Source organism: Amphiura filiformis, chromosome 13 (assembly GCF_039555335.1).
Source record: "Amphiura filiformis chromosome 13, Afil_fr2py, whole genome shotgun sequence".
NCBI lineage: Eukaryota > Metazoa > Echinodermata > Ophiuroidea > Amphilepidida > Amphiuridae > Amphiura > Amphiura filiformis.
The window spans coordinates 9,181,699-9,206,437 of record NC_092640.1 but is presented as its reverse complement, the minus strand read 5'-3'; the positions used below and the strand labels follow the sequence as shown (position 1 = coordinate 9,206,437).

At 37.0% G+C, this 24,739-nt stretch overlaps 1 protein-coding gene across 5 annotated transcripts in view; it reads left to right on the top strand.

Annotated features, from left to right (window-relative positions):
- Window positions 1–21,607, top strand: part of LOC140167965 (uncharacterized) — a 39,103-nt gene extending 17,496 nt beyond the window's left edge. For 2 of the 5 annotated variants that reach the window (XM_072191250.1, XM_072191255.1), the window contains 3 exons: window positions 1,786–1,832; window positions 13,563–13,730; window positions 18,186–21,607. In XM_072191250.1, the coding sequence (XP_072047351.1) occupies window positions 1,786–1,832; window positions 13,563–13,730; window positions 18,186–20,387 (2,417 nt within the window). In that variant the 3' untranslated portion in view covers window positions 20,388–21,607. The remainder of the gene's footprint in view (window positions 1–1,785; window positions 1,833–13,562; window positions 13,731–18,185) is intronic. The other 3 variants (XM_072191252.1, XM_072191251.1, XM_072191253.1) reach the window with 3 other exon arrangements.
- Window positions 21,608–24,739: the final 3,132 nt, after the last annotated feature.

Below are 24,739 nucleotides of genomic sequence, written 5' to 3'. Positions count from 1 at the left end.
AAAGGAACACAAAGCTCCTCATATGTTGCTCATTAACATGGCGCTCGCATCAATCTGAGCAAGGGAGCATAATTTGAATAAAGAATAACAAAATTATTATGTAACCAAATTCAAATATTATGGCTTTAACACATCAATGGCTAAAGATAATAACAATAATAATGATAATAATTATAGTAATTTTGTATCAGCTTGACACCTCTTGCATATTGAGATATGTAGGATATCTTTGTGATCAGATGGGGACAAGGATCCTCTCAGCAATAAGTGCTATCCCTGCATGCATTGCAGTGGATCTGAAGAGTAAACGTACAAAACTGAAAATAACTAAGACCGGGCATGTGGATAGCTTCTGAAAACTTAATTAAACTTAATTAAAGCATTGAGCTTCTATTTTAAACAAAGCTGGTAACTTAATTAAACTTTGAATGTGAAGTATTTTGTATGTAATTTACTGCGGAACAAGCAATTTTGTTGTTTTTACGGCAAGGAATGTTTGGATATATCCCATAGCTGGTATCATATATGACACAACAGTATGAATGGGTATGAATATGTTTTATGTGGTTCACAGGACTTGAAAGAAGTTGATTATGTGGATTTACATACTTAAAAGTGGGAAGAGGCCAACCAAAAATATGATGTGTTATGCATGTTCTACTTTTACTATAATAATTTCATCATGACCAAAATATAACTGTTTAATGTGATAGGCCTATAATAAATGTTCCAAACTGTGGTTCATTTAAGTAACGTAATGTAATTGTATTATTTCCCTGTGCTTTGTGCTTTAATAAGCATCCTTGTATAAAAAGGAATTGAACACAAGTTCAAACCGGGCTACAGCCAAGCACAGTCTATTTCTTCTTTGGCGGCAGTTTTGAAAATACGGATTGCGGTGTGTGAGTTATGAAAACCATAATGTTTTGTTATTATGGCCTGTTGCCGCCCAGTCAATTTCTATTGGTTGTATGAATACAACTCCATTTACCTCTTACGGTGTATGGAATGACCGAAAACTTAAAGTGAGGTGTCAGGTCACTATATAAAATTACTATAATAATATTCAAATAAAATATAAATTCTACTAAAAAGGTGACATGGCAGCTAGGTCACCCAAAGTAAATTCAAAACCAGACTGCTACATGTACATGCTCTCATATTACCAGCTATATATGAATGTGAAGCATTGCCCATGAAGAAGGCAGGCATGAAAAGGCTAGAAGTTGAATATTATGGTGCTACTGATGTGACTTATTGGAAATGTTACCAACATTCTTTTACCAAGACCTCATTCAGTGGCATCTCTGAGGGTAGTGGATATGTATCAGGATTCCCACACTTGCGACCAGGGGTTGATTCTAGGTGTTAGATTTTTTTCCCTTTCAATCCATCAGAACCCTTGGTGGTTTACTGGGAAATAAATGGTGTACTGGGAAATAAATTTTGTATCATTTTTTCTCCTTTTCATGTACATGCACTTAAAACTTTTGAATTGATAATTGCAAGGTGCCGGTTGTTTGTTCTGGGTATGAATAAGAGTCAAAATGCACCATGGTGCGAATAAGAGCTGAATTTCCTTATTCACACCATGACAGTGCTAATAACTGCCAAAATGTACTTATGAATAACTGTCAAAATTTCCTTATGAATAACTGTCAAAATTTCCTTATGAATAACCGCCAAAATTTCCTTAGGAATAACCACCAAATTTTCCTTATAAATAACTGCCAAAATTTCCTTACAAACAGTGATTTCACTTAACTTTTTGTTCTTTGTACAAAGCCTTACTTGATGACATCGGTTTGAATCCTGGCAGAAATAAATGCAAGGTAAGTCATTGTTTAATTAAAAGTGTTATGTGCTACAGTGATTCGGAAATAATCTGTCATCAACCGATATCCTGTTCTTTTCTAATTTTCCAATAGCAGTCGTCATTTTGTGGAGATTAACCCTAACTGCATCGAGTGCTACAAAATGCTACAGCACAATAACATATACTACAGCACAAAACCCCTCACAGCCCTGCCCAAGGGAAGAATGTGACCGCTAATAGGCATGAAAAGCTTGGCTGGCAATTACCACACATTGCTTGTCAGTGGTTCAAAACCAGACAGAAAGGACAACAACAACTTTGCTCTTCATCTACTCTTCTTCAAGCAAACACCTCAGCCCACCAAAGGAGTTAGGTGTGAGGCCTAAAAACCAGTTTAGGTGTAGGTTTCAGATGCATTAGGGTTAATGATAATTTTGTTGATTTTTGTTATTGTTTTCTGCCTCAATAATTTTGAGTACAGAAGCGTAAATAGTGCGTATTAAGAATCAAGTAGACTTACAAAACAGTTTTATTTTATTCACAAGGGCACACTTCAAATGTAATATATATGCACTAAGCCAAAAAAAGAATCTCATAATTTTTCACAAGGTCATATCTTAAAATCCTGTGCATTAAAATGAACCAAAATTACACAGAGGATTACTTCAATACTCTACTCATAACCAAGCAGTTGTGCTACTGACACAACAGCAAAATGCACTGACATTGAACAGCTTCCAGGACAACAATCACAGCCCAATAATAGGCACCCAGCACAAGAAATCTGTGAGAATTCGTGTAAGATTCTCACACATATGACAATTTCCAAAGAGTAAGTGGAATAGTGTGGAATGGGGCTTATTTCTGCTTTTCACACACTTTCTTCAAGAAACAGGTCTTGTTCTACACTATTCCACTTACTTTTACTCGTTCATTTATATCTAATTGTAAACAAGATCCCGGGCTATACATTTCCTCTGCCAGGGAATTACCCTTAATAGCTATGCTAGCCTAACTCCCTCATGCGTTATTTGCAGCTTCCTTTCTTCCCACATTCATTCATTCATCTTTATTTCATTCAAATATAAAATATAACAGCACAACAATTAAACGCATGCATTGAATGAGGAGGTTCTCGGAAGGCCAGATAAAACCAGAAAGGCCGAACTTTTAAATGACCAGTTCAGTTCGGTGTTTACCACCCAGGACAGTTCATCCATGCTGCAACTTAAACCATGTACTCTCCCTCCTATTCCTGAAATTGTCATCTCTAAAGCAGGAATTGAGAAATTGCTCTCAAATCTCCAGCCAAACAAGGCCCCTAGCTGGCCCTGACGGGATACCGCCACGCATCCTGAAAGATTGTGCACCTGAGATCGCACCTATGTTGACTGTAATTTTTCAGAAGTCAATTGACACAAGCCAGCTCCCTGGGGACTGGAAACTGGCGAATGTTACCCCTATATATAAGAAGGGGGAGGCCTGGAAATTATAGGCCTGTGTCGCTCACATTGTGTTCAAAAGTTCTGGAACATGTCATACATTCTCACATAATGAATTACTTTGACAAGCATCATATATTAACTGACCAACAACACAGTTTCAGACAAAAGCACTCATGTGAGACTCAATTAATTTAAACTATACATGATCTCAGCTTATCACACAATAATCGTGTTCAAACAGATGCCGTCATAATGGATTTTTCGAAGGCATTTGATGTCGTTCCGCACAACAGATTGTTACTCGAATTATCCCATTATGGCATAAGTGGTAAGCTAAACATGTGGTTATCTGCCTTTCTTACGGGACGTAGTCAGCGAGTCATTGTGGGTGGGGAACATTCTAAATGGGTCAGTGTTGAGTCCGGGGTACCCCAGGGCACTGTTTTAGGCCCGCTGATGTTCCTTGCCTATATCAATGACTTGCCTGATGAACTCCAGTGTACCACCCGCTTATTTGCGGATGATTGTATTATTTATAAATCCATACATTCACTAACTGATTCTATGTCATTACAAGAAGACCTCAACACATTGTCTTCTTGGCAAAAGAAATGGAAAATGTCTTTTAATATTGCGAAATGTTATGTACTACGCATACCGGCTTCAAAGTCAAGCTTAGTTACTCAGTACACTCTCGGGGGCTCAGTACTTCAAGAGACTTCGTCTCACACATACTTAGGCGTGGATATCACCCAGGATCTGAAATGGAATACTCACATTGACAGAACTGTAAACTCCGCAAATAAAACTTTAGGGTTTATACGCAGGAACCTTAGTTCATGCACCAAAGACACCAAGGTAGCTGCCTATAAGGCACTTGTGAGACCCACCCTAGAATATTGTTCTGGGGTCTGGGACCCGCACACCGCTGAGCAGATAAAGAAGGTTGGCAAGATACAAAGACGTGCAGCGCGTATGGTTTCCAATAATTATGATTGGAAATCTAGTGTGTCGGACATGATGAAAGAACTTGATTGGGAGATGCTGTCGACACGCAGGAAGCTTCAACGCTTATCCATCTTGCACAAATCATTAGGGGCCACCTGGCACTGCCAGTTCACTCGTATTTGTTACCGGCTCAACGGCTTACTCGGCGATCTAACATAAGATCATTCACTCAACACCAAACATGCACCGACATTTACAAGTTCTCATATGTGCCGAGAACTGTGAGAGACTGGAATGACCTCCCACACAACATAACTGAAATCACCAGCACTGAACAGTTCAAGGAAGCACTACACAGCTACTTCAAAGCAAAGGAAAGCAACATAATTAAGAGACTAAGAAAAACACACGCATGCGCAAATTCCTGCTTGCCTTATTCCACTTGGGACGTTAAGCAGTATCCGAGAAGAAGAAGAAGAAGCAGTTCACGTTCCCAGAAAGGAAATTATTTTTAGCTGCCCTGGCCTGAACATTGAAGATAATTAACTGCAAGCTAATCAGAAGTAATTGTAAGTGCTGATGAGGATGATTATTTGAAAGTTGGATTTGAAGGATGCATGGCACCGAAGTATACATAATTGAATAGATTCGGCATAGTGAGTTCCAATAGCTTCTTAAACACTAATAATGATTTTGTCACTGAGGTAATTTGTGTGTTGGGATATTTAACATGGATATTACTGGCTTGCCTTGTAAGGTGGCTGTGCATTACAAGCATTTATATGGTGCTCTACAAAGCACTAGAGCACTGCTGTTTATGGTGAATTTCAAAATCGGATCCCTTCCAAGCGGCAGCCTTGCAAATCATGTCTTGTCTGTACTTAGGTTGTGAATATCCAAACAGCACCAGGATGGATACATTTTTTTTATAGTTCTAAAAGAGACCTGAGAAGAGTGATCATTAAGAGACAAATCTGGTAATGGAAAATATTGTAATGGGATTGAAACATGAATGTTCTCAGTTGATGAAGGATTCTTCCTTCATGAATTTGTTTATTCAAACTGCATCATGGACCTATCTGTGTATTTGTATGTAATTTTTAGCTCAATTTGCAAGCAACTTTGAGCTATTGTCATCATACAGATTTGCAACGGTTTTTTACTTTCTCTTGCTACATCGTTTGAGTAATGGAGCTGGTAATTTGAGGGGCGATCTTTGCATGATTGTTCATAATTGTTACTTATTTAGCCTGGACCGGAAGTGTGATTTTTGGATCATTTTGTTATGAAAATTTGTATAAAATTTCAGAGAATAGTCTCCTTTGCAGACTGTTTGCAGTGCTGATCATATTACAAACACTGTACAAACTCCTTGATCTGGCGATGCTGTTGCATTTTGTAAAAGAGATGTTGAATTTTGTTGCTTCAATGTTTGCTTTTCAGGGTTGCTTTGCCTTACATTCGGCAAGTCCTTAGATATCGCACCAAGGCCAACTAATAACACAATATGGTTCTACTATGTGCTAATATGTGTAATGTTTCCAATTGGCAGGTTTTGGGGGGACCAGTAAACAACTATAAAGGCTTAGCAGTCATAAAATACTGAGTAAATAAACTGAGAGCTAATTAAATACACTTAATTAGGCCAGGCAAACATGTTGCGAAAGTTATAATGATATCGAGAAGGTCGTATCTGCAATAGCTACCCTATAGACATTTGACCATTTCTGCATTCTATATTGTACATAATCTTAAAAATAAAGCACCTGACAGCTATTGCATAAACCCTAGATATGTGTTTTTACAATATAATTGTTTCTAGTTTTCCTTCTCACCCAGATGTTTGTCTCCAAGATAAGTACTTAATGGTCCAATTAACATTATTGTTATCTTATTGACTATGCAGCTCGTAAAAATTTGGCCCTGCTTTATATTAAGGTGAGACAGGTGGTACAATCGGTTTTTGTGTGAAGATCATAGAAATTCAAAACTTGGTACAAAGTAACTGATATAAACAAAAAATACTTTAACTCAAATGTTAAGCATATTAATTAGCTAATTTGCATATTTAATTAGGGAAAATTCTGCTAACTAAAAAAATGTAGCTCCACTATATAATGTCTTATCAAGATACATGAGGTGTCAAATTAAAGAACTTGCGAAGATATCATGGACCTCTGCTAACATCAGGGTTTTGTGTTTTTTTAATAATGTATGTACCAAATTGTGTAAATTAATTTGACTAAATATTTCTATAGACATGATCAATGTCCCAGTTCAATTTGATTGTAGGTCCAAGCTCTAGGAAATAGTCTAAAAAATGTGTTTGAAAATAAAGGAAAACAAAGAAAATAATAAAAAGACATTGTTTTCAGAGCTTTTTTAAAATCCAATTTGCATACACATAATTTGTAATTTCTTAAATGTATTATCTAAAGTACATGTATGTACTACTAATAAAAAAACACATTTTGATATAATGATGATTTCTGGGTTTCTATTAAACACCTGTACCACCTTAATTGGAAATGATCACAGTTGATGAACATAATTATATTCTATAAAGGTAAACATGTAAAAAGGCATGTTCAGACGCTTACATGGGTACGTAGTTGGCGTACATTTACACCAGAATTTACCCAACTTCACACCCCCACATGCTTAGGGAGTGTTCATAAATACTTTGGTGGGAGGGGTTGGAAAAGTTGGAACCTCGGACGTCAAAATTTTTTGATCCCCCTAAAAAAGGGTGGATTTTTTTATCCCCCTTTTTATGATCTAAATTTTTTTTGATCCCCCCCTTCATGTCCTAAAAAATAAACCAAAAATATACCTCATTGACAGTGGCATAGATTTCTTTTTGACATTGGGGTTGGAGAAAATTTCTTGAAGTCCAGTGAATCCAGCACCTTCTTGTTATTCATTGTTTCTATCTAGGTAAATGCGCAGTCCATAATAATAATGCTGAATATGGTAACCGACAATAAGTTGTGATATTATGTACCTACAATACCATGATGCCAATAGTTATCATAATTATATATTAGTTCCAATGACATGCCTATATCCAGAAACAATTGAGCTACAGCACCATTGTTGCTCTTGTAAAATTGTATTGTAAAATAATTGATACATGTAATCTATGTGCCTGTATCATGTAATTTTTAAATTGTTTTTACTGTTTAAAAATGTTGTACCTTTTGCTGCAGGGCCTCCTTGGAAATCAGTGTCTTAGCATATAAGGGGATACCATGCCTGAAGGAAAATAAATAAAACAAGTAACATCAATAAAAAATAAAAATTTCAAAAATTAAATTACAAAAATTAATAAAATAAATAAATAAAATAAATAAATGAAATAAAAAGAAAGAAATGGAAGGAAGGCATAAAAATTGGCTAAGACGATAGATATTACCAAACAATATTCTTCATGGGCCATTTTCAAAAGAGGACAGGAAGAGCATGGTCAAAACCAAAGAAAGATGTTTACATGGCCACAACTGATTTTGTTCCCCTTCCTTTGTCATGTTTATTCGAACAAGAGATAGGAATTACAGGAATTCTAAGCTGGGGGGGGGGGGCTAATTTGTACATTTATCTGGAATGATCATATCCCAGATATCAATGTCAAGGATGAACACGATAAAGGACACCCAGTAAGAGAAACTCAGTCACCCGCTCTCTTTGTGGAAGATTTAGGTTGAATCTTTCTCAGAGGGTGTATGAAATTCAAATGGAGCTGCCAAATATGTTCATTCCATTTGAAATTCATACCCCCCTGTGGAAGATATTTCCCAAATCTTCCACAGCGGGAGTGTGGATGTTATATGGAATAGCCCAGTTAGCTAACACTTGAGTTGTATAAGAAAAGTTTCCACATCCGATAAATTCAGTCGGGAAAGGGAGGGAATAAGAAATAATAAAGAATAGTATGGTACATGTAGATAGCAGTTTTATAAAAGTTTTCCCTTTTGTGTCCATTTCTGTGGGATTTGGGTTATGGAATAATGTGGCTACAGAGAGGGAGTAATTTAGATTTTCTGGAAGAATAGACACCCCTGTACTTGAGCATCACAAAGTTTTACACATCTACGCAGCAAGAACAAAAATGTTTTTTAATGCATCAAAATAGGTCAAGGCACTGACTTCCTTAGTATCATATGCCCTTAAGGTTACTGCCTCTTTTGAGGTTTTGAGCAAAAAAATGGGATGAATTTGCCACATTAAGTATCAAATTTGGCCCAGAAATAATCATCGGAAAAATAAAAGTTATACCTCATCTTAAAGGTAAATGCTTATATATTATTATTTTCCCATTGTTATTTTTATAGCCTTAATCAGATTTTCACTGGAAGCCTATGACTTGGGTCCCCGCTATCACCACTCGCTATTTTATTTTAGGCCCGTTGATATCATACCATACTTCACACCGATTTCTCTACCAAATTGTAGGCATATGTCAAACATTCCATAATTACATTCTTGCTATCAAACTTTGGTATATGAACCTCCGAAATATAATTTACAAGTTCTAGAAAACGTAACTTTTCAGTGCTCCACATCTACATTTGGCCATAAGCTTATTCATTAAAGTTCTTCCATTTTCTTTCTTGACCCATATTTTTTATTTTAAACTAGCTGCAATATATCACTGAATCCTACTTAAACCATAGGTACCAAGTTTGTATGTCCAAACTACAGCAGTGATGAAAAATAGTAACATTTCTTGTCACCATTCTGCCAAATCACACACTTTTTCAAAAGCTTCCGTTTCAATCATTTTTGTGATTCAGGTACCTGTTTTGCCATTATGTGTCAAATCAGTTCTAAGTTTACCATCTCAATTGTACTCACCATTTATATCCCAAGCAAAATGTATACATCCTATATATTATATCCAAATCCAGGTACAAGAACAGGTTAAATAGACCCAGGAAAGTTGAAAAAGACTTTTTCAACTTTCCTGATAGACCAAATCTCAAATGTCTCCAGTCATATAAAAAGCACATTGTTTTCAAAATGGTGCCCAGAATTGACCTCAAGTATTTGACCCACACAAAAGCCTCATTTACAAGTCACACTATTGACAACTAGTCATGCATACAACATCAGTACAGTAATGAATTCTTTTGAAGGTTGGTGAAGAGCCTATCTTTCAAGTCAAAGCACTTCCCACAAATCAATGCAGTCAATACATGTGTGCTGATGTGTGACAAACTAACATGTATATACCGTCGTTTTATCTTTTCAGTTTCTGTTTCCGTATCCGTAATAGTTTTTGTAAGTCATTGTTATTCTGAAGTGGTAGTCTCCCAGGTATGACCAATCTTTTATTCTAGCCTTTTGTTAGTTACTGAAAATTTGAAGCTCGTGAATTTCAGTTTTCGTTTTGGTAAGTTATATTGATTTTTTGCATAAAACCTTGAGATGTGCGGTTGGGTGCCAATCTAGACAAAAGAAGAGTCTAAATTTTACGGTCCTAAATTCGCGGTAAATTGTACGGCTTCAATTGACATGTGTTTGGTGTATATGCACTTGCATTGTGTGTTATAAGCAAAAGCCTATCATATTGGCTATGAAACGAGCGTCTGAAATAGTCAAATATCTCCCAATGAGGCGCATACAAGTGGTGATTTGGTAATCATGTTTTATATTGAAATGCAATACAAAAGAATTGCATTGGAGCAAAGATAATTTATTCTATTCATTCGTACCAATGGCAAGCTAATCTGATAATTGGTTGGGCCTATATGCAAGACTCGGGTTTATTTTAAATGTTTATTTTTTCAGAGCTTATTTTCAGTCTCATCTTCTCTGGTCATACTGATAAATTTCGCAAGGGAGGGGGAGGGGGAGGAAGAGGATACTTGAGACTGAACAAGTGAGAGTGGGAGGGGGTGAGGAAGAAAGAGAGGAGAGGGAGAAACGGAAAGAATAGAAAGAGAAGATCTCGAGAGGAAAGAGAAGGGACCGGGGAGAGAGTGTGGAGACTGATCATTCGGAGGGGGGAGGAGGAAGCAAAATAAGGTGATAAACGAGGGAAGGGCGACACTGCGGCCCTGCACATGTGTATTGGGGTGCGACATGCTCATAAGCGGACCTTTTGTGATTTAAGGGCTTATTTTCAACGTTTTTACAGAAAAAAGTGGACCTTTTCATTCGGATTGGCATTTTGTAATAATGTGAATCAATAACAGTGTCAAACACTAGAGGGCGCTAGACCATAAAAAATACCGGTGTTAACACCCATGACACCGGTGATCCATAACCATGTCTCTCCAGCCTTTATTGACACAGGCATCCACGCCTATTGAAATAAGCTGATTGGTACTTCAAAGTTAAAGGTGAACCTTATTGAAAATAAAGTTATATATCAATGGAAAGCTTATGATGTCAGGAAGCAGAAAAGAATATTTTTTATTTGCATAACGTACCAGGCTAGACATAATCTCCATGCAAAGATTGGATTTTGGCACCCCCCCCCTAAATTACAAAACGAAATCGTTCAAATTAGGCGCTTTCGTTGATGGCGTCAGCCCAGGGACACACAGTTACTTCGGGTTTGATTGTAAACACAATGTCCGTGTATTACTGTGGCATGCATCGGGCCAATGCACGAATTCAGTCATTGTCAACTTACTTTACATGAAAAATATCTTCAATAAAATAAGAACAATATGAAGGAAATATCATGATCAAATTAAGAATGAAGTTCCTGAATAAAGTGTGTGGATTTAAAAATGGGGAAGTGCTGGCCGGGGTGATTTGGGATAGGCCAAGCCATCCACGATATGCATAGGGAATATTACAGTAAAGCACGAAGAGCGAAGATTAGCGAAGAACCGGAATGAAAACAGATTACAAAAAAATAACTGCTAGTGCTACCAGTTCAGATCGTCACACCAAGTTGAGATGAACTTATCACAATGAGAAAATGAAGGAATAGAATAAGGTACATGTACAGGATTTTTTAAATTATTTCTTAGCTTTACAACCGGTCATGTATGATAGGCGAACTCGTATATAGATACATACGGGATGAGCTCAGTGACTGACTGAGTCTCACTACGCCGAGTGTTTGGTATATGCGACTGTACTGTACTTGCAGACAAAATGACCAATTTGATATTCACATTCTGATATTTCCAACTTATTGCTACTTCATCAGCAAAATTTATTCCTGTAAATGTTCCAAATATAAGGGAACGATTGATCAAATTTGCTGAAACACCCCATGAAACACAGAGGACGAAGCCCCGAAGCGAGTCGATGTGTTTGTGCATATCCGTCCCTGCACTTCAGCAATTTACGCATCGTGTTCGGTAATCCATAAAACATGAATGTTTCACTTTTTCAGTACCATACACTGATTGTACTATCATTAAAGAATCATGACACAAGTGACAATATTTTAATTTTATTCAGATTTCAGAATTCCATCAAATAACGGTCTACTAAGCCTAAATTGTATTTATTTTAAAATAAAGTATCTGCCCAGTATCTGTTTCTTTCAATCGCGATTGTGTGGAAAGAATATATTACCGCAATACGCTAAATATGAAAACCTTTATATGGGCTGGATTTGATGCAATCGGCGGTTTTTTATTAATTTTTGGATTACTGCAAGACGATATTTTTTTAATCAGACATTTTACAATGAATCAAGAATATATAGGGAATGTCACAAACAAGTATTTAATTTGTTATTCGATCATGTTTATTCAGTCAATGACATCGGTAGCAGCAAGCATTTGCGCATGGGATTGATCCCAGCGAAATTCAAACTCAATTACCCAGTTATACCCAGCCAGTTATGACTAATTTTGTCAAAAATTTACGGAAAATTTATGTGTTGACAATAATTCTATTATTTCTAATATATATAGAAGGAACCAGCAACTTGAAGATTCCTCTAATTTCAAGCTTTATTGTGAAAATCAGACTTGCCGAGCTTGCAAAGTACAGGAAGCAAGTCTTGTTTACACGTTTCGAGTAAGATCACGTGACTCGAACCCTGAGCTTACGCCACGAGCATTCCCAAGGTCATAGACGATTGATTTGGGTGCTTTTTGGGCGCCTTGAAAAAGACCAAAAATTCAATCATTTTTTAATTTTTCAGCTTTATTGGCCATCAAAAAAATCGGAAAAAATCATTTTTAATATCCTGACATCATAAGCTTTCCATTGATATATAACTTTATTTTCAATGAGGTTCACCTTTAACAATGAAGTCAGATTACAGTAAACTTACTGAATCCCTTGCGTTTTCGTATCTGAACAATAGACTTACGGAAACTGAAAAGATAAAAAGACCCTCAGTTCAGTTCAGTTCAGTTTATTTCATCCATTCAAAATACATGTTAACATAATACAGAATAATATTTTCTTGTATAAAACAGTGTGGAACATTTTAAATTATATGACAAAAGTATATGAGAAACAGAGGATGAGGATGCCACCAAGCGCACAGCGTGATGTTGTGGCACCCTATACATAATGTTTCAATTTTACAATAAGCAAAACAAAATTTAATGCATTAGGAAAAAAAAACGAACAAAGACAAACAAGCCTTGTAAGTAGAGAAAAAACAAGATTTACCAATGCAAAATTCAAAGTATACAATGCATATTAAATATGAAATAATTTTATAACCAGTAGGCATATCTAGAATATTAAGTCATATATAGGCAATTTCCAAAATATTACATGAAAAAGATGTATTGTATTGTATTATAATACACTGCTATTTAGATCAAGAGGTGTCAAAAGCAGGTGAATTGTGGGATGGTGTTCAATAATGCTGAAACAGGGCTGGTGTTATGTCATTGTCTGAATATATTGATTTTTATGGATTTTCTCTACCTTGTGCTAATACATATTGTGAATGAGAGGGATTTTTATGGTCAGCTGTCTTAGAAATGTTTATTGCTGGGTCTGGCAATCCCAATTGCCTCACCTAGCAACTGTAAACAACATATTATGTAGGGTAAAAATTAATATACTACAATCATTTTTAAAAGCACTTTTTAGGCACAAATTTTGCAAATTGAATATCTGAAGTGTTGAATACATTTATGTACTTCATAAATATGCAAAAATGTAAAACATGGACAAGATGGATGGAATTCAAGAGCATGTATCCTTAATATTTTTGATTTCTTCAATTTGCTTGCTTCTCGATGGGATAATGTCTAAGGCTAGTTAGGATTAGAGGTGGGGTGTAACACATCATGTGCAGAAGGGATTCTTCAATTGAGTTATTCTGTTGAAAATGTATTGAAACATCTGAAAATAACTTTCTCAAATGAAATCCAATATAATACCACCATAATATAAAAATTAATTACTTTCAGATGCAACAGGCTCAGCTACAACAGCAACAAGGTGGCAATATACCTGGGTTACCAAATACTATGGGTAATATTGGAATGTCACCAGCCAGTGTGTCAGCAGCTACCACATCATTGGAAGGTATTACTACAGCAAGGAGAATGTCTGTCAATATTGGACCTAGACACCAGGTAAGGGTCAATACACTGGGCCTAGACTGTAGACAACAGGGAAGGATACACATTACATTCTCTGTAATGTATCATATGGCAAGATGGCCATAGTTGCCAGGTATTATATTTTTAGATATTTTCAATATCAAAAGGAATTGTCAAATGTCTATTTAAGGTGGTTATGGAGGCATTATAAAAGTGCTCTAAGCATGTTTTAAACAGATTAATTGAGTAGAGCAAAGTACACTGATTAATATGCCTTTTGTTTGGAGTCAATCGGACATACAGTTTTCAAAATATATCAATTTATATTTTCTTTGTATCTTATTGTTTTTATCAATAATCAATAAAGTTAATGAGCTAAAATGATTGGAGAAGCTCATTAATTAACATATAATTTTTGCCAATATTTTGCTAAAAATCCATGCATAAATGTTCAGGGTACTTTTATTTTGCATACTTTTGCCCTAAAACTTGGTCAATGTGTTTTTAATATGTTCTAATGTATTATATAGTGAAGCCGCCCCCTAATTTGCATATTTGCATAATTAATTAGCATTTATGCAAATTAGCTCATTAATTATGCAAATATGCAAATTAGAGGGCAGCTTCACTATATAATACATTAGAACATATTAGAAACACTTTGACCAAGTTTCAGGGCAAAAGTATGCAAAATAAAAGTACCCTGAACAGGCATGGAACATAACTTTTTTTGCCACTCGCCAATCGGGCGAGTAGGTAAAAAAATTTACCCGTCCGAACAAAGGTGTACTCGTCCGATAATCACGGCCGCCAAGTCGCGATCAGTGCTGTTTTTAGTGGGTCCATTTTCTCTGCATGAAAGACGCGACAGCCGCCGTGTGTTTTAAAATCCATGACTCACTTTGTGTGCATGAACTGCCATGAAGCCAAAAACTTAATCATTAATTGATGATAAAAATAAGAAATTTCCATTCTTTTATATTTTTAAAATAATAAAAGCCCAAAATTTTTGACCAACCTGCTAGGAATAATGCAGTAATATTTGTAAATGCAAGTATGCAACGTCAGGAAATCTTGCACTTTTTTATGCTTTCCGTTACGACCGACATGAACGACGGTTTGATGAGGAAATCCTGATTGATGAAATAATATTCAGACTGACCAGTGACGACGTGCGGTTAATGTTTATTTAATTATTTATCACAACCTGAAAATATTAAGTTTTTAATATATTAAGTCAATGTTTTCCTAAATGGCACCACATGCTTGGTGCTTTAGCATGACAACAAAACGTTTATTTAAGAAGTGCGGAAGTACCAAAATTTTCAGGCGGCATAGGTCACGCGACATGTGACGTTCGAGGCTGGCGAAAATTCAAGGCTGACAGCTCCATTCAAAATACACGGTTAGCATTTATAAATTGAAAAATAACATACTTACAGTGTGGTACATTGTCATACCCCCAACGGTTTTAGAGTAAGATAATTTTGCTTTGACACCACATAACAAATTTAGAATTGTTTGTGAAGATTTCATGATTATGTGTTAATCCAATGGCAACGTCAAAAATTGCGATATCGCTTCCACCACCGCCTGGAAATTTTGTGAAAATTGGCCGAGTTTGTGCATGTTTTTGCACCTATTTCTGACCAAAACTGACTTAGAATTGAAAAGAAGAAAAAAATATAGCAACTAGAGATGGAATATGATAAAATATCACAGTGAAAATGCACTTTTATTTTAGAACAATCGACATTTGATGAGGTCAAATTGTACTCTGAGCCTGGGTAAGGGTTAGGCCGGCCGTGAAATATGTTACTCGCCAGTCGGGCTGGTGAATTTGAAACTTTACTCGACCGGCTGCAATTTTACTCGCAATTGGCGACCGGACGGGTGGAAATTTCCATCCCTGACCCTGAACATTTATGCATTAATTTTTAGCAAAATATTGGCAAAAATTACATATTAATGAGCCTTTCCAGTCCTTTTAGCTCATTAACTATATTGATTATTGACAAAACAATAGGATACAAAGAAAATATAAATTGATGTATTATGGAAACCGTATGTCCGATTTGCTCCAAACAAAAGGCATATTGATCAGTGTACTTTACCCTACTCAATTAGTCTGTTTAAAATATGCTCAAAGCATTTTCTAATTTCTAGAAAATGCATCCAATACCGCCTTAAGTCAGGAATTGTAGATACAAAAATATGGCCTCATGCACTAACCCCTTTAAATCAGACCTGTGACACTGAGAGTGGTTAGACTGAGAGAGTCTGTGCTCCGTCATGTTTGCATGTCACTCATGGAGGACAAAATGTGTACCTTCGGATTTTTTGGCCATGCACTCGGATAAAAATGTGAATTTATGCACTTTTATACCTTGTGGTAAATGCTATATATTCCTAGACGTTCTAACATTTAACACTCATGCTTGAAGAAGCACATTATATCACTCAATTTCAGACCGTTGCCAAGAAATGCTGGAAGCACACTCTTTTGGTCTCCCATATCATGACAGTCCAATATGGAGGATTTCCCATAGCATTACACACATGGCTACAAGGAGTCTCTAGACTTTCCTAGTTAACCATTTTGGTGCCACTCAACTGCATCATGGAAAAACGTCTTGGAACACTTTGTGGCAACAATAAAATACTGCCACTCCTGTGCAGTGTTGAGATATGCCAATGTCTTCAGCAGTTTTCCAAAGTGTTCCAACATTGATGGGGAGAGGGAAGGTTAAATCATTGTTGTAGATGTCCTGTTAATTGCTTCTGCCATAAATCATCGCTCGCATCACATACTGTCATATCTCACAAAATACAGTTTCCTTGAAAATGGTGATTGTTACTTTTTGTTTATTAAGTAATTTACTATAGAATTACGTCACATTTTCTATTTTAAATATTGCACTAAAGTCATAGATCTGTATGAAACATGTTATTTCCATATATGCTCCCAATTTTTGTGAGAGTATGGTGATCGCATTAGAGATACATTGTATGAAATTTATAGAGATACAACAGTATGTGAAATTCAGTTGTGGGAGATCTTGTACTGATTTTGCGAATACGACGCAGATACGATGGTATGTGAAAATGCTTGAGAAAATGGCAATCGAATTAAACAATGTTAGAGATATGACACACACAAAAAATTTTGCACATGGTTGGGTGAATGAAAACAAAGTGATTCATAAATATGCAAATAACATGACACAAAACTATACAGCACATGTGGTCACCATACCCTATCACCCTTCCAAGTTCAATGTTGTTTAATATTAGGCCAAAAAAAATTTGGAGGGCCGGTAGGTTGATCCCTTTTTTTCCATCTGCTCTTCCTCAATTTTCCCTCCATTTTGAAAAGACTAGTATTGACAAATGCTTGATCATTTTACGGTAAAAAATTGTGCATTTTCAGACTGAATTTAAATGGAAATTCTTCTTTTTTTAAATCAAATATGCATTTAATATATCGTTATGAATTCGGCAGACGGCCGAATCCGGATTCGGCTTTTGGTAAATTTATTTTACGCATGCATTACATTTGAATTAGAGAACAAGGGATCAATGCGGTACATAATAGAGGGCAGCATATAGATTTTTTAACGGAGGCACGGAGGTTAAGATGATAACAGCATAATTATGTGCGACATACAGGGTTAGCTAACGGTGCATCGTGAAAGCGGTCAACGGCGATAACCGTTAAAAATCGATATGCTGCCCTCTATAGGTAAAGCATAGATCCCTTGTTCTCTAATTCAAAAAAATAATGCATGCGTAAATTGAATTTACCAAAAGCCGAATCCGGATTCGGCCGTCTGCCGAATTCATAACGATATAAAATGAGTGAATAACAAAATAAAATGTCCTTGATACTGTCCAAATTTATGGCTTCTTAAAAAGTGATTGAAAAAAAAACCACCTGACCCAAGATTGGGTCGGTGTCTGAGGGCAAGCAAACATTTTTTTTTTTTTTTTGGGAGGGGGGGGGCCTTAGCTGCAGAGTGGATTAATAGAATTTCAGGCAAAATATGCAAATAAGCTCAATTATATTCATAAATATGCATATATATACAAAACTATATATGTGCAGCGCATCAGATTACCATTCCCTATCACCCTACCAAGTTAGAAGTTGACTGTTAATTGCACATTGAAGCTGCAGAGTGGATTAATAATTTTGCTTCCGCCCAGTGAACTAAACAACTGGACAGACAGTCAACCAACCATCTGCATCATAGCATAAGCCCCATACAACACAGGATGTTGTGGGGACAAAAATAATTGCGTGAAACATGCTAATATTAAAGGACAGCTACTATTTTTTCATTTGCCTCATAAATATTAAAACATTTATGAATATACTTGAGTTGCAAACAGACACATATTATGTCTACTGTTGGGACATCCTGTAAGTTTTTGAAAATTATAATAATAATAATAATAATAGCTTCAACTTGGATTATCTATTTACAGGATGGCAATAGTAAAATAGACAGTGGTACAGGTGTAAATGTGGATGTTGACACTGGGATGCGAAAGAAGATATTGGACCCGTACCCAAGCATGGTGCCAAGTGTAGATCAGTGGAAGCGATTTTCTGATCAGGCAGAACTGCAACAGCAGCAGCAGCAACAACAACGCAAGCAGGCTATGCCTAACATAGGTATGCATAATAACATGCATTCAAATATGCAAGTGGGCATGCAACCCCAACAGAATAAACAGCAGATGGGGCAAGGATCTTTGCCACGTTTTGGCAGCTTCCCACAGCAGCAGCAGCAAATTCTACAACAGCAACAAGCTGCTCAACAGCAAGGTCAACAACCAGTTCAGCAGCAGCAACTAGCAGCAGCAACTAGTTGGTCAACAACCAGTTCAGCAGCAGCAGCAACAACACAGACTATGGCGCAACAAGTGCTTCCACAACCTGTTAATCCAGGAATGCAACAGACAATAGCCATACCTGGAAACCCAGCCACGGTACCAAGTGTAGATCAGCAACAACCAGGCATACAGGCCATGCCTAATACAGTGCCAAGTGTAGATCAGTGGAAGCGATTTTCTGATCAGGCAGGACTGCAACAGCAGCAGCAGCAACAACAACGCAAGCAGGCTATGCCTAACATAGGTATGCATAATAACATGCATTCAAATATGCAAGTGGGCATGCAACCCCAACAGAATAAACAGCAGATGGGACAAGGATCTTTGCCACGTTCTGGCAGCTCCCCACCTCAGGCATTACAACAGTTGTTACAAATGCTAAAATCTCCCAATTCTCCTCAAAAGGAAAAACAAGTATTGGCAATTCTCAAGTCAAACCCACAACTGATGGCTGCATTCATTAAGCAGCGTACTCAGCAGCAGCAAATTCTACAACAGCAACAAGCTGCTCAACAGCAAGGTCAACAACCAGTTCAGCAGCAACAATCTGCTCAACAGCAAGGTCAACAACCAGTTCAGCAGCAACAACAACAAGCTGGTCAACTGCAAGATCAAGAACCAGTTCAGCATCAGCAGCAACAAGCTGCTCAACAGCAAGGTCAACAACCAGTTCAGCAGCAACAATCTGCTCAACAGCAAGGTCAACAACCAGTTCAGCAGCAACAATCTGCTCAACAGCAAGGTCAACAACCAGTTCAGCAGCAACAAGCTGCTCAACACCAAGGTCAACAACCAGTTCAGCAGCAACAATCTGCTCAACAGCTAGGTCAACAACCAGTTCAGCAGCAGCAACAAGCTGGTCAACAGCAAGATCAACGACCAGTTCAGCAGCAGCAATCTGCTCAACAGCAAGGTCTACAAGATCAGCAGCAGCAACAAGCTGCTCAACAGCAAGATCAGAAACTAGTTCAGCATCAGCAGCAACAAGCTGCTCAACAGCAAGGTCAACAACCAGTTCAGCGGCAGCAGCAGCAATCAGGCATGGCCTGTTTACCTAATATAGGCATGGAAACCATGTCTAATATAAGCATGCCACTTATGTCAGGTGTGCATAGCAACATGCCTGCAAATATACAAGTCAACGTACAACCTCAACCGAATCAACAAATGATGGAGGATCAAAGATCTTTACCACAGCAAACAAACAAACAGACAATGTCTGGAATGGGTCCAGCAGGAGCATTTGGTGTATCGCGAGAGGATGAGTGGAAAACACAATCATTTCGCCTGAAAGTTGTTGCTCAAATAGATGATGCTGTACGTGCAGCGGGTAACCCAACTCAAAAATCCAGTGAGGATATGGAGAATCATCTCAACCAGAAGGCCAGGAATAGGGAAGAATATTTAGCATTGGTAGCAAGGCTGATTCTTCATATGAGAGACTACAATAAACAGAAAGATGAACGTCCTGGTCAAATGCGCGGATCACGACAACAAGACCCCATGCGAGACTACAAGAAGAAGAAAGATGGAATGGAACCAGCAGGGGCGGTAGGTGTATCCCTAGAAGATGTTTGGAAAACACAATCATTTCGCCTGAAAGTTGTTGCTCAAATAGATGATGCTGTACGTGCAGCAGGTAACCCAACTCAAAAATCCAGTGAGGATATGGAGAAGCATGTCTACCAGAAGGCCAGGAATAGGGAAGAATATTTAGCATTGGTAGCAAGGCTGATTCTTCATATGAGAGACTACAATAATCAGAAAGATGAACGTCCTGGTCAAATGTGAGGATCACAACAACAAGACCCATTGGCAGTGTTAAGAGGGTTAACCATGGACCAGCCTCTACCAGAACCCCACTCACCTCACCAGCAGACGCCATCTATTGGGCAACAGTCATAGACTAATTCCACCACTCGATCGTCTACACTGCGCATGTATTTGCATGCTTTGTAGTGACGACTGATTATCTTAATTCATATCGTGACGGACTTCTGAAAATATTCAATGCGACTTTGGTTGTGCACCGAAGCGCAGCTGACTAGCTGCGCCGTTGTGACCAGATCGCGCTCTGAAGTTATAAAAACAACAAATTTGACACAACTGCGCAGTCTCAGTGCAACCAGAAAGTGTTTGCAAAAGTCCGTCACTTTTTTTCCATGTAGTTTTCTCAGTCGTCAATCCAGAAGTTTGAAGAATGAGGGCAGCAGTCTACAACAGTCACATATCCAGCTTCAAAATGGTAGCAAATCTCCAAATGAACCTTGTGCGTCAACAGCAAGCAGTGCAGTTGACGATGCAGTGACAGCAGTAGCTACTATAAACATTGCAAATATGCCAACAAATCTGGTTTGAAAAACATTAACCAAGTTCATTTAAAAACATTGTACATTATTATGGCTTTAAAAGGGTATTTTGTGATCCACAGCATCATCCCCCACTTTTTTCAAAAAAAGTTGATATTTTTATACCACTGGAAACCTCTGGTATCATAATGTTTATGTACAAAAATTTCTTGCAGATTAATTTTGTTTAGCAAAAAATCATCAAATTTGAATTTCGTTCTGGTATAAAAAGTTAGATATAAAAACAACTAGACTTAGCTGTGGTCTAAGACCACGAACACAGCCGTGTTGTGACCCCTTAATGACCTTTGACCCCAAAAAATATAAAAACGCCCATAGACAGTGGCTAATGTCAATGTATGGGTGCACGTGGCACCACTTTGCAATGTTATTTGTGGCAGAAGGGGCATTTTGAAGGTTTTTCGTCTCAGATCGGAAGTGACCCCTCAATGACCTTTGACCCCAAATATAAAAAAATACCACATATGAATTGGGTAACCACAATTCATGTGTGAACATACCGTTACTGTCCTATGTTTTTCTTAGCAAATACGAAATTTTGAAGGTTTTTCGTTTTATACCGGAAGTGACCCCTTAATGACCTTTGACCCCAAATCTGTGAGGACCCCATAGACACTGGGTAATAACAATGCATGTGTGCAAGTGGTGTCACTGTCCCACGTAATTTGTGGGAGAAGAAGCATTTTAAAGGTATTTCGTTTTATACCGAAGTGGCCCCTTAATGACCTTTGACCCTAAATAAAAAATACCACATATACACAGGGTAACTACAATTTATGTGTGAACATACCGTTACTGTCCTATGTTTTTCTTAGCAAATAAAAAATTTGAAGGTTTTTCGTTTTATACCGGAAGTGACCCCTTAATGACCTTTGACCCCAAATCTGTGAGGACCCCATAGACACTGGATAATAACAATGCATGTGTGCAAGTGGTGTCACTGTCCCACGTAAGCTGTGAGAGAAGAAGCATTTTGAGTTGAAATCACGTTTTTGACCCCTATGACCCCTGCGTGACCTTTGACCCCACGAGTTTCATATGACATGTAGGGGCATGGTCAATGATGGTTGTGACCAAGTTAGGTTAAAATCGGTGTAAGCATGTAAGTGCTAGAGCAAATGTAGTGGTCGGCAGAAGAAAGAAAGAAAGGAGAAAGAACCTGTAAGAAAAAAGACACAGCCGTGACTAACGTCACGGCTGTGTAATTGTACAAGTTTGCTCTTTAGGGGAAATCCATTCATATTGTTCATAAATACAGTGTGTACAAGAGATGTAGCATTTCAAAATGTTAAAGAAACTTTTGGGACAAAGTCAAGCTCAGGTCTATGTCTCTACCATAACAAGGTGTCGTCAGAAGCAGGAAAAAGAACTTTTCATTATCGAGGTGTTACAGCGTGGAATGAGATGCCACAACATTTAAGGTTAATAAATTACAACTCAAACTTGTTCAAATGGACACTTCACAATAATTTCTGAACTTTTTGTAATATTTATATATGAAAAATGTAAATAATGCGCCAAAGTTTTACTTTATGACTTTTAAAGACTGATTTATTTTGATGTATGCTTCTATATTTGAATGTCTGTGTTATTAATTATTGTACATATATGTGACACAATCTGGTCCATGGGGGGCCAAAGGAGGCATTTTTGAAAATTGAGTTACTGTAATTATTACATTATACATACAATAGGCTATCATTTAGCATTTACTGAAAACACCAAAGGTCTAGCATACTTGGTTCTAAAGTTAAGAAGTTTTTTGATATCTATTTTCTTATGTATTGTCTTTACTCCATATTTTTCCCTTTATCTCAGTTTCAAATTTGCCGCCTTTGGCCCCCATGGACCAGATTGTGTTACCTATTATATTTTATGACCCAGTGAATATGTAAATAACTAGCCAATGTTTTTAATTTATAACTTTTGATATATTTGATGCATTTAGATGTATGCTCTAATTTGGATGTTTTGAGTTACTGTAAAAGTCAATATTTTCACGAGAAAATATTTTTGCGATTTTGAAGATTTTGTCAATTGCGTGAGAATTAAATTTTGCGGTTTTGATATTGATACAATAGAAACCTAATGGAAAAGGTTATTTTCGTGTGTTTTCAATTTTGCGATTTTATGTCCATTCGCGAAAATAAAAACCTCATGAAAATTTCCACTTTTACACTATTAATTAATTATTTTATGTATATTACATATATGTTTTATGACACAGAAATGTAAATAAGTAGCCAAATTTTAACTTTATGACTTTTGATATTTGATGTATATTGATGTATGCTTCTATTTTGATGTTTGTGTTTTTAATTATTATATGTATAATTCTACCATTTTTATAATTCTAACATATTTAATGACACAGGGACCCTGTATGTAATAGCAGATTTATCTGAAGGGTAACCCTGTGTAAATATGGTTTTAATAAATAAATAAATAATCAAGATATGGTGTTTTATCAAACATTTCAGACAATAATGTATATTATGGAATATAAATATGAAATCAAATACAATAAAGGCACATGCCTTGTATTGAGGTTTGAATATAAATATTGTTGTCACAAGAGTTTTTTTTTAAATATCAGATTTTGTCACAAATACAGCATTGATATTTGCAGGGAATGTTAGTTTAAGCCTATAACAATTATTGTGTAAAAATTTGAATTGAAGAAAACAATTGAGGGCATCTTCAGCAAATTTTACCTAGTGAAGTCATTCTGGGATTTGGAGCTGGTCAGCAAGATGATTTTGCCTTTTTTGCATTCAATTAGGGACCATTCACAAACACTTGTAACAGGGGGCCTGATGCTTTTTTTCAGGGTCCCCTTTCCAACCTAAAGTTACTTTCAAGTCTCCCCTTTTTGGCCATGAAAAATGAACGTCAACCCCATAGAAAATAGTGTAAACTCACAAGAAAAATGAAGCTGATATTTTTAAAGGCCCCCCTTCAGAAGGATGAAAAATTTAAGGGCCCTTTTTGCATCGCCCCCCCCCCCCCCATTACAAGTGTTTGTGAATGGTCCCTTATTGTGCCCAGTTCACAGTGTTAGAAATTGCCAACATTTTCCACATTGTTGAAGGCCCTTAGGTCTGGAAATATCGTAAGATTGTTGGTGTTACACTGGTCCACATTTTGTGACTATTTCTAAAACTTCGGTTAATGCCAAATACATGTTCCCACAAAATGAGCGTTATGTCTCAAGTTGATGGTTTTGAGACCTTCCAATTTTTGAATTGCTCTTTGCTTGAAAACAACTGTATAGACAGTGGTATGTCCTTTGTGAACGGGGAGATATATGCTGTACTCTGTATTCAATAGAGGTTATCCACTTTACTCATGTGTGACGTCTAACAAAAGGCGCTGGTTCCCGTAGTATTCCTCATTCAAACCAATTCAATGCACGATCTTGGAGTTACCTGCATGACTTTGGCGGGCTACTTTGAAGCAGTCATTGTTGCATATGCAAGTACTTCTTTTGAAAGTCCTAGACAATGTATAGCAGTCGCTGATAGGATAAGGGCTTTTGGTGACTGGAAGGGAAAGAATAAAGAGAGAAAAGAAAGAAGTTGTTTGCTCTGGGTGGGATTCGAACCGTGCCTATCACTTAGGGCGATTGCGTCATGTGGGATGCACGCACGAACAGCGCATATATCAAGTAGTATTTTGTAGTATACAGGAGGGTTAGGATAGAGTCCGAAGTTTACCGTTTTCTAAAATCCATTTTCCGTGTTGTAATCAGTGTTGTAAAATTGTTTATTCCGT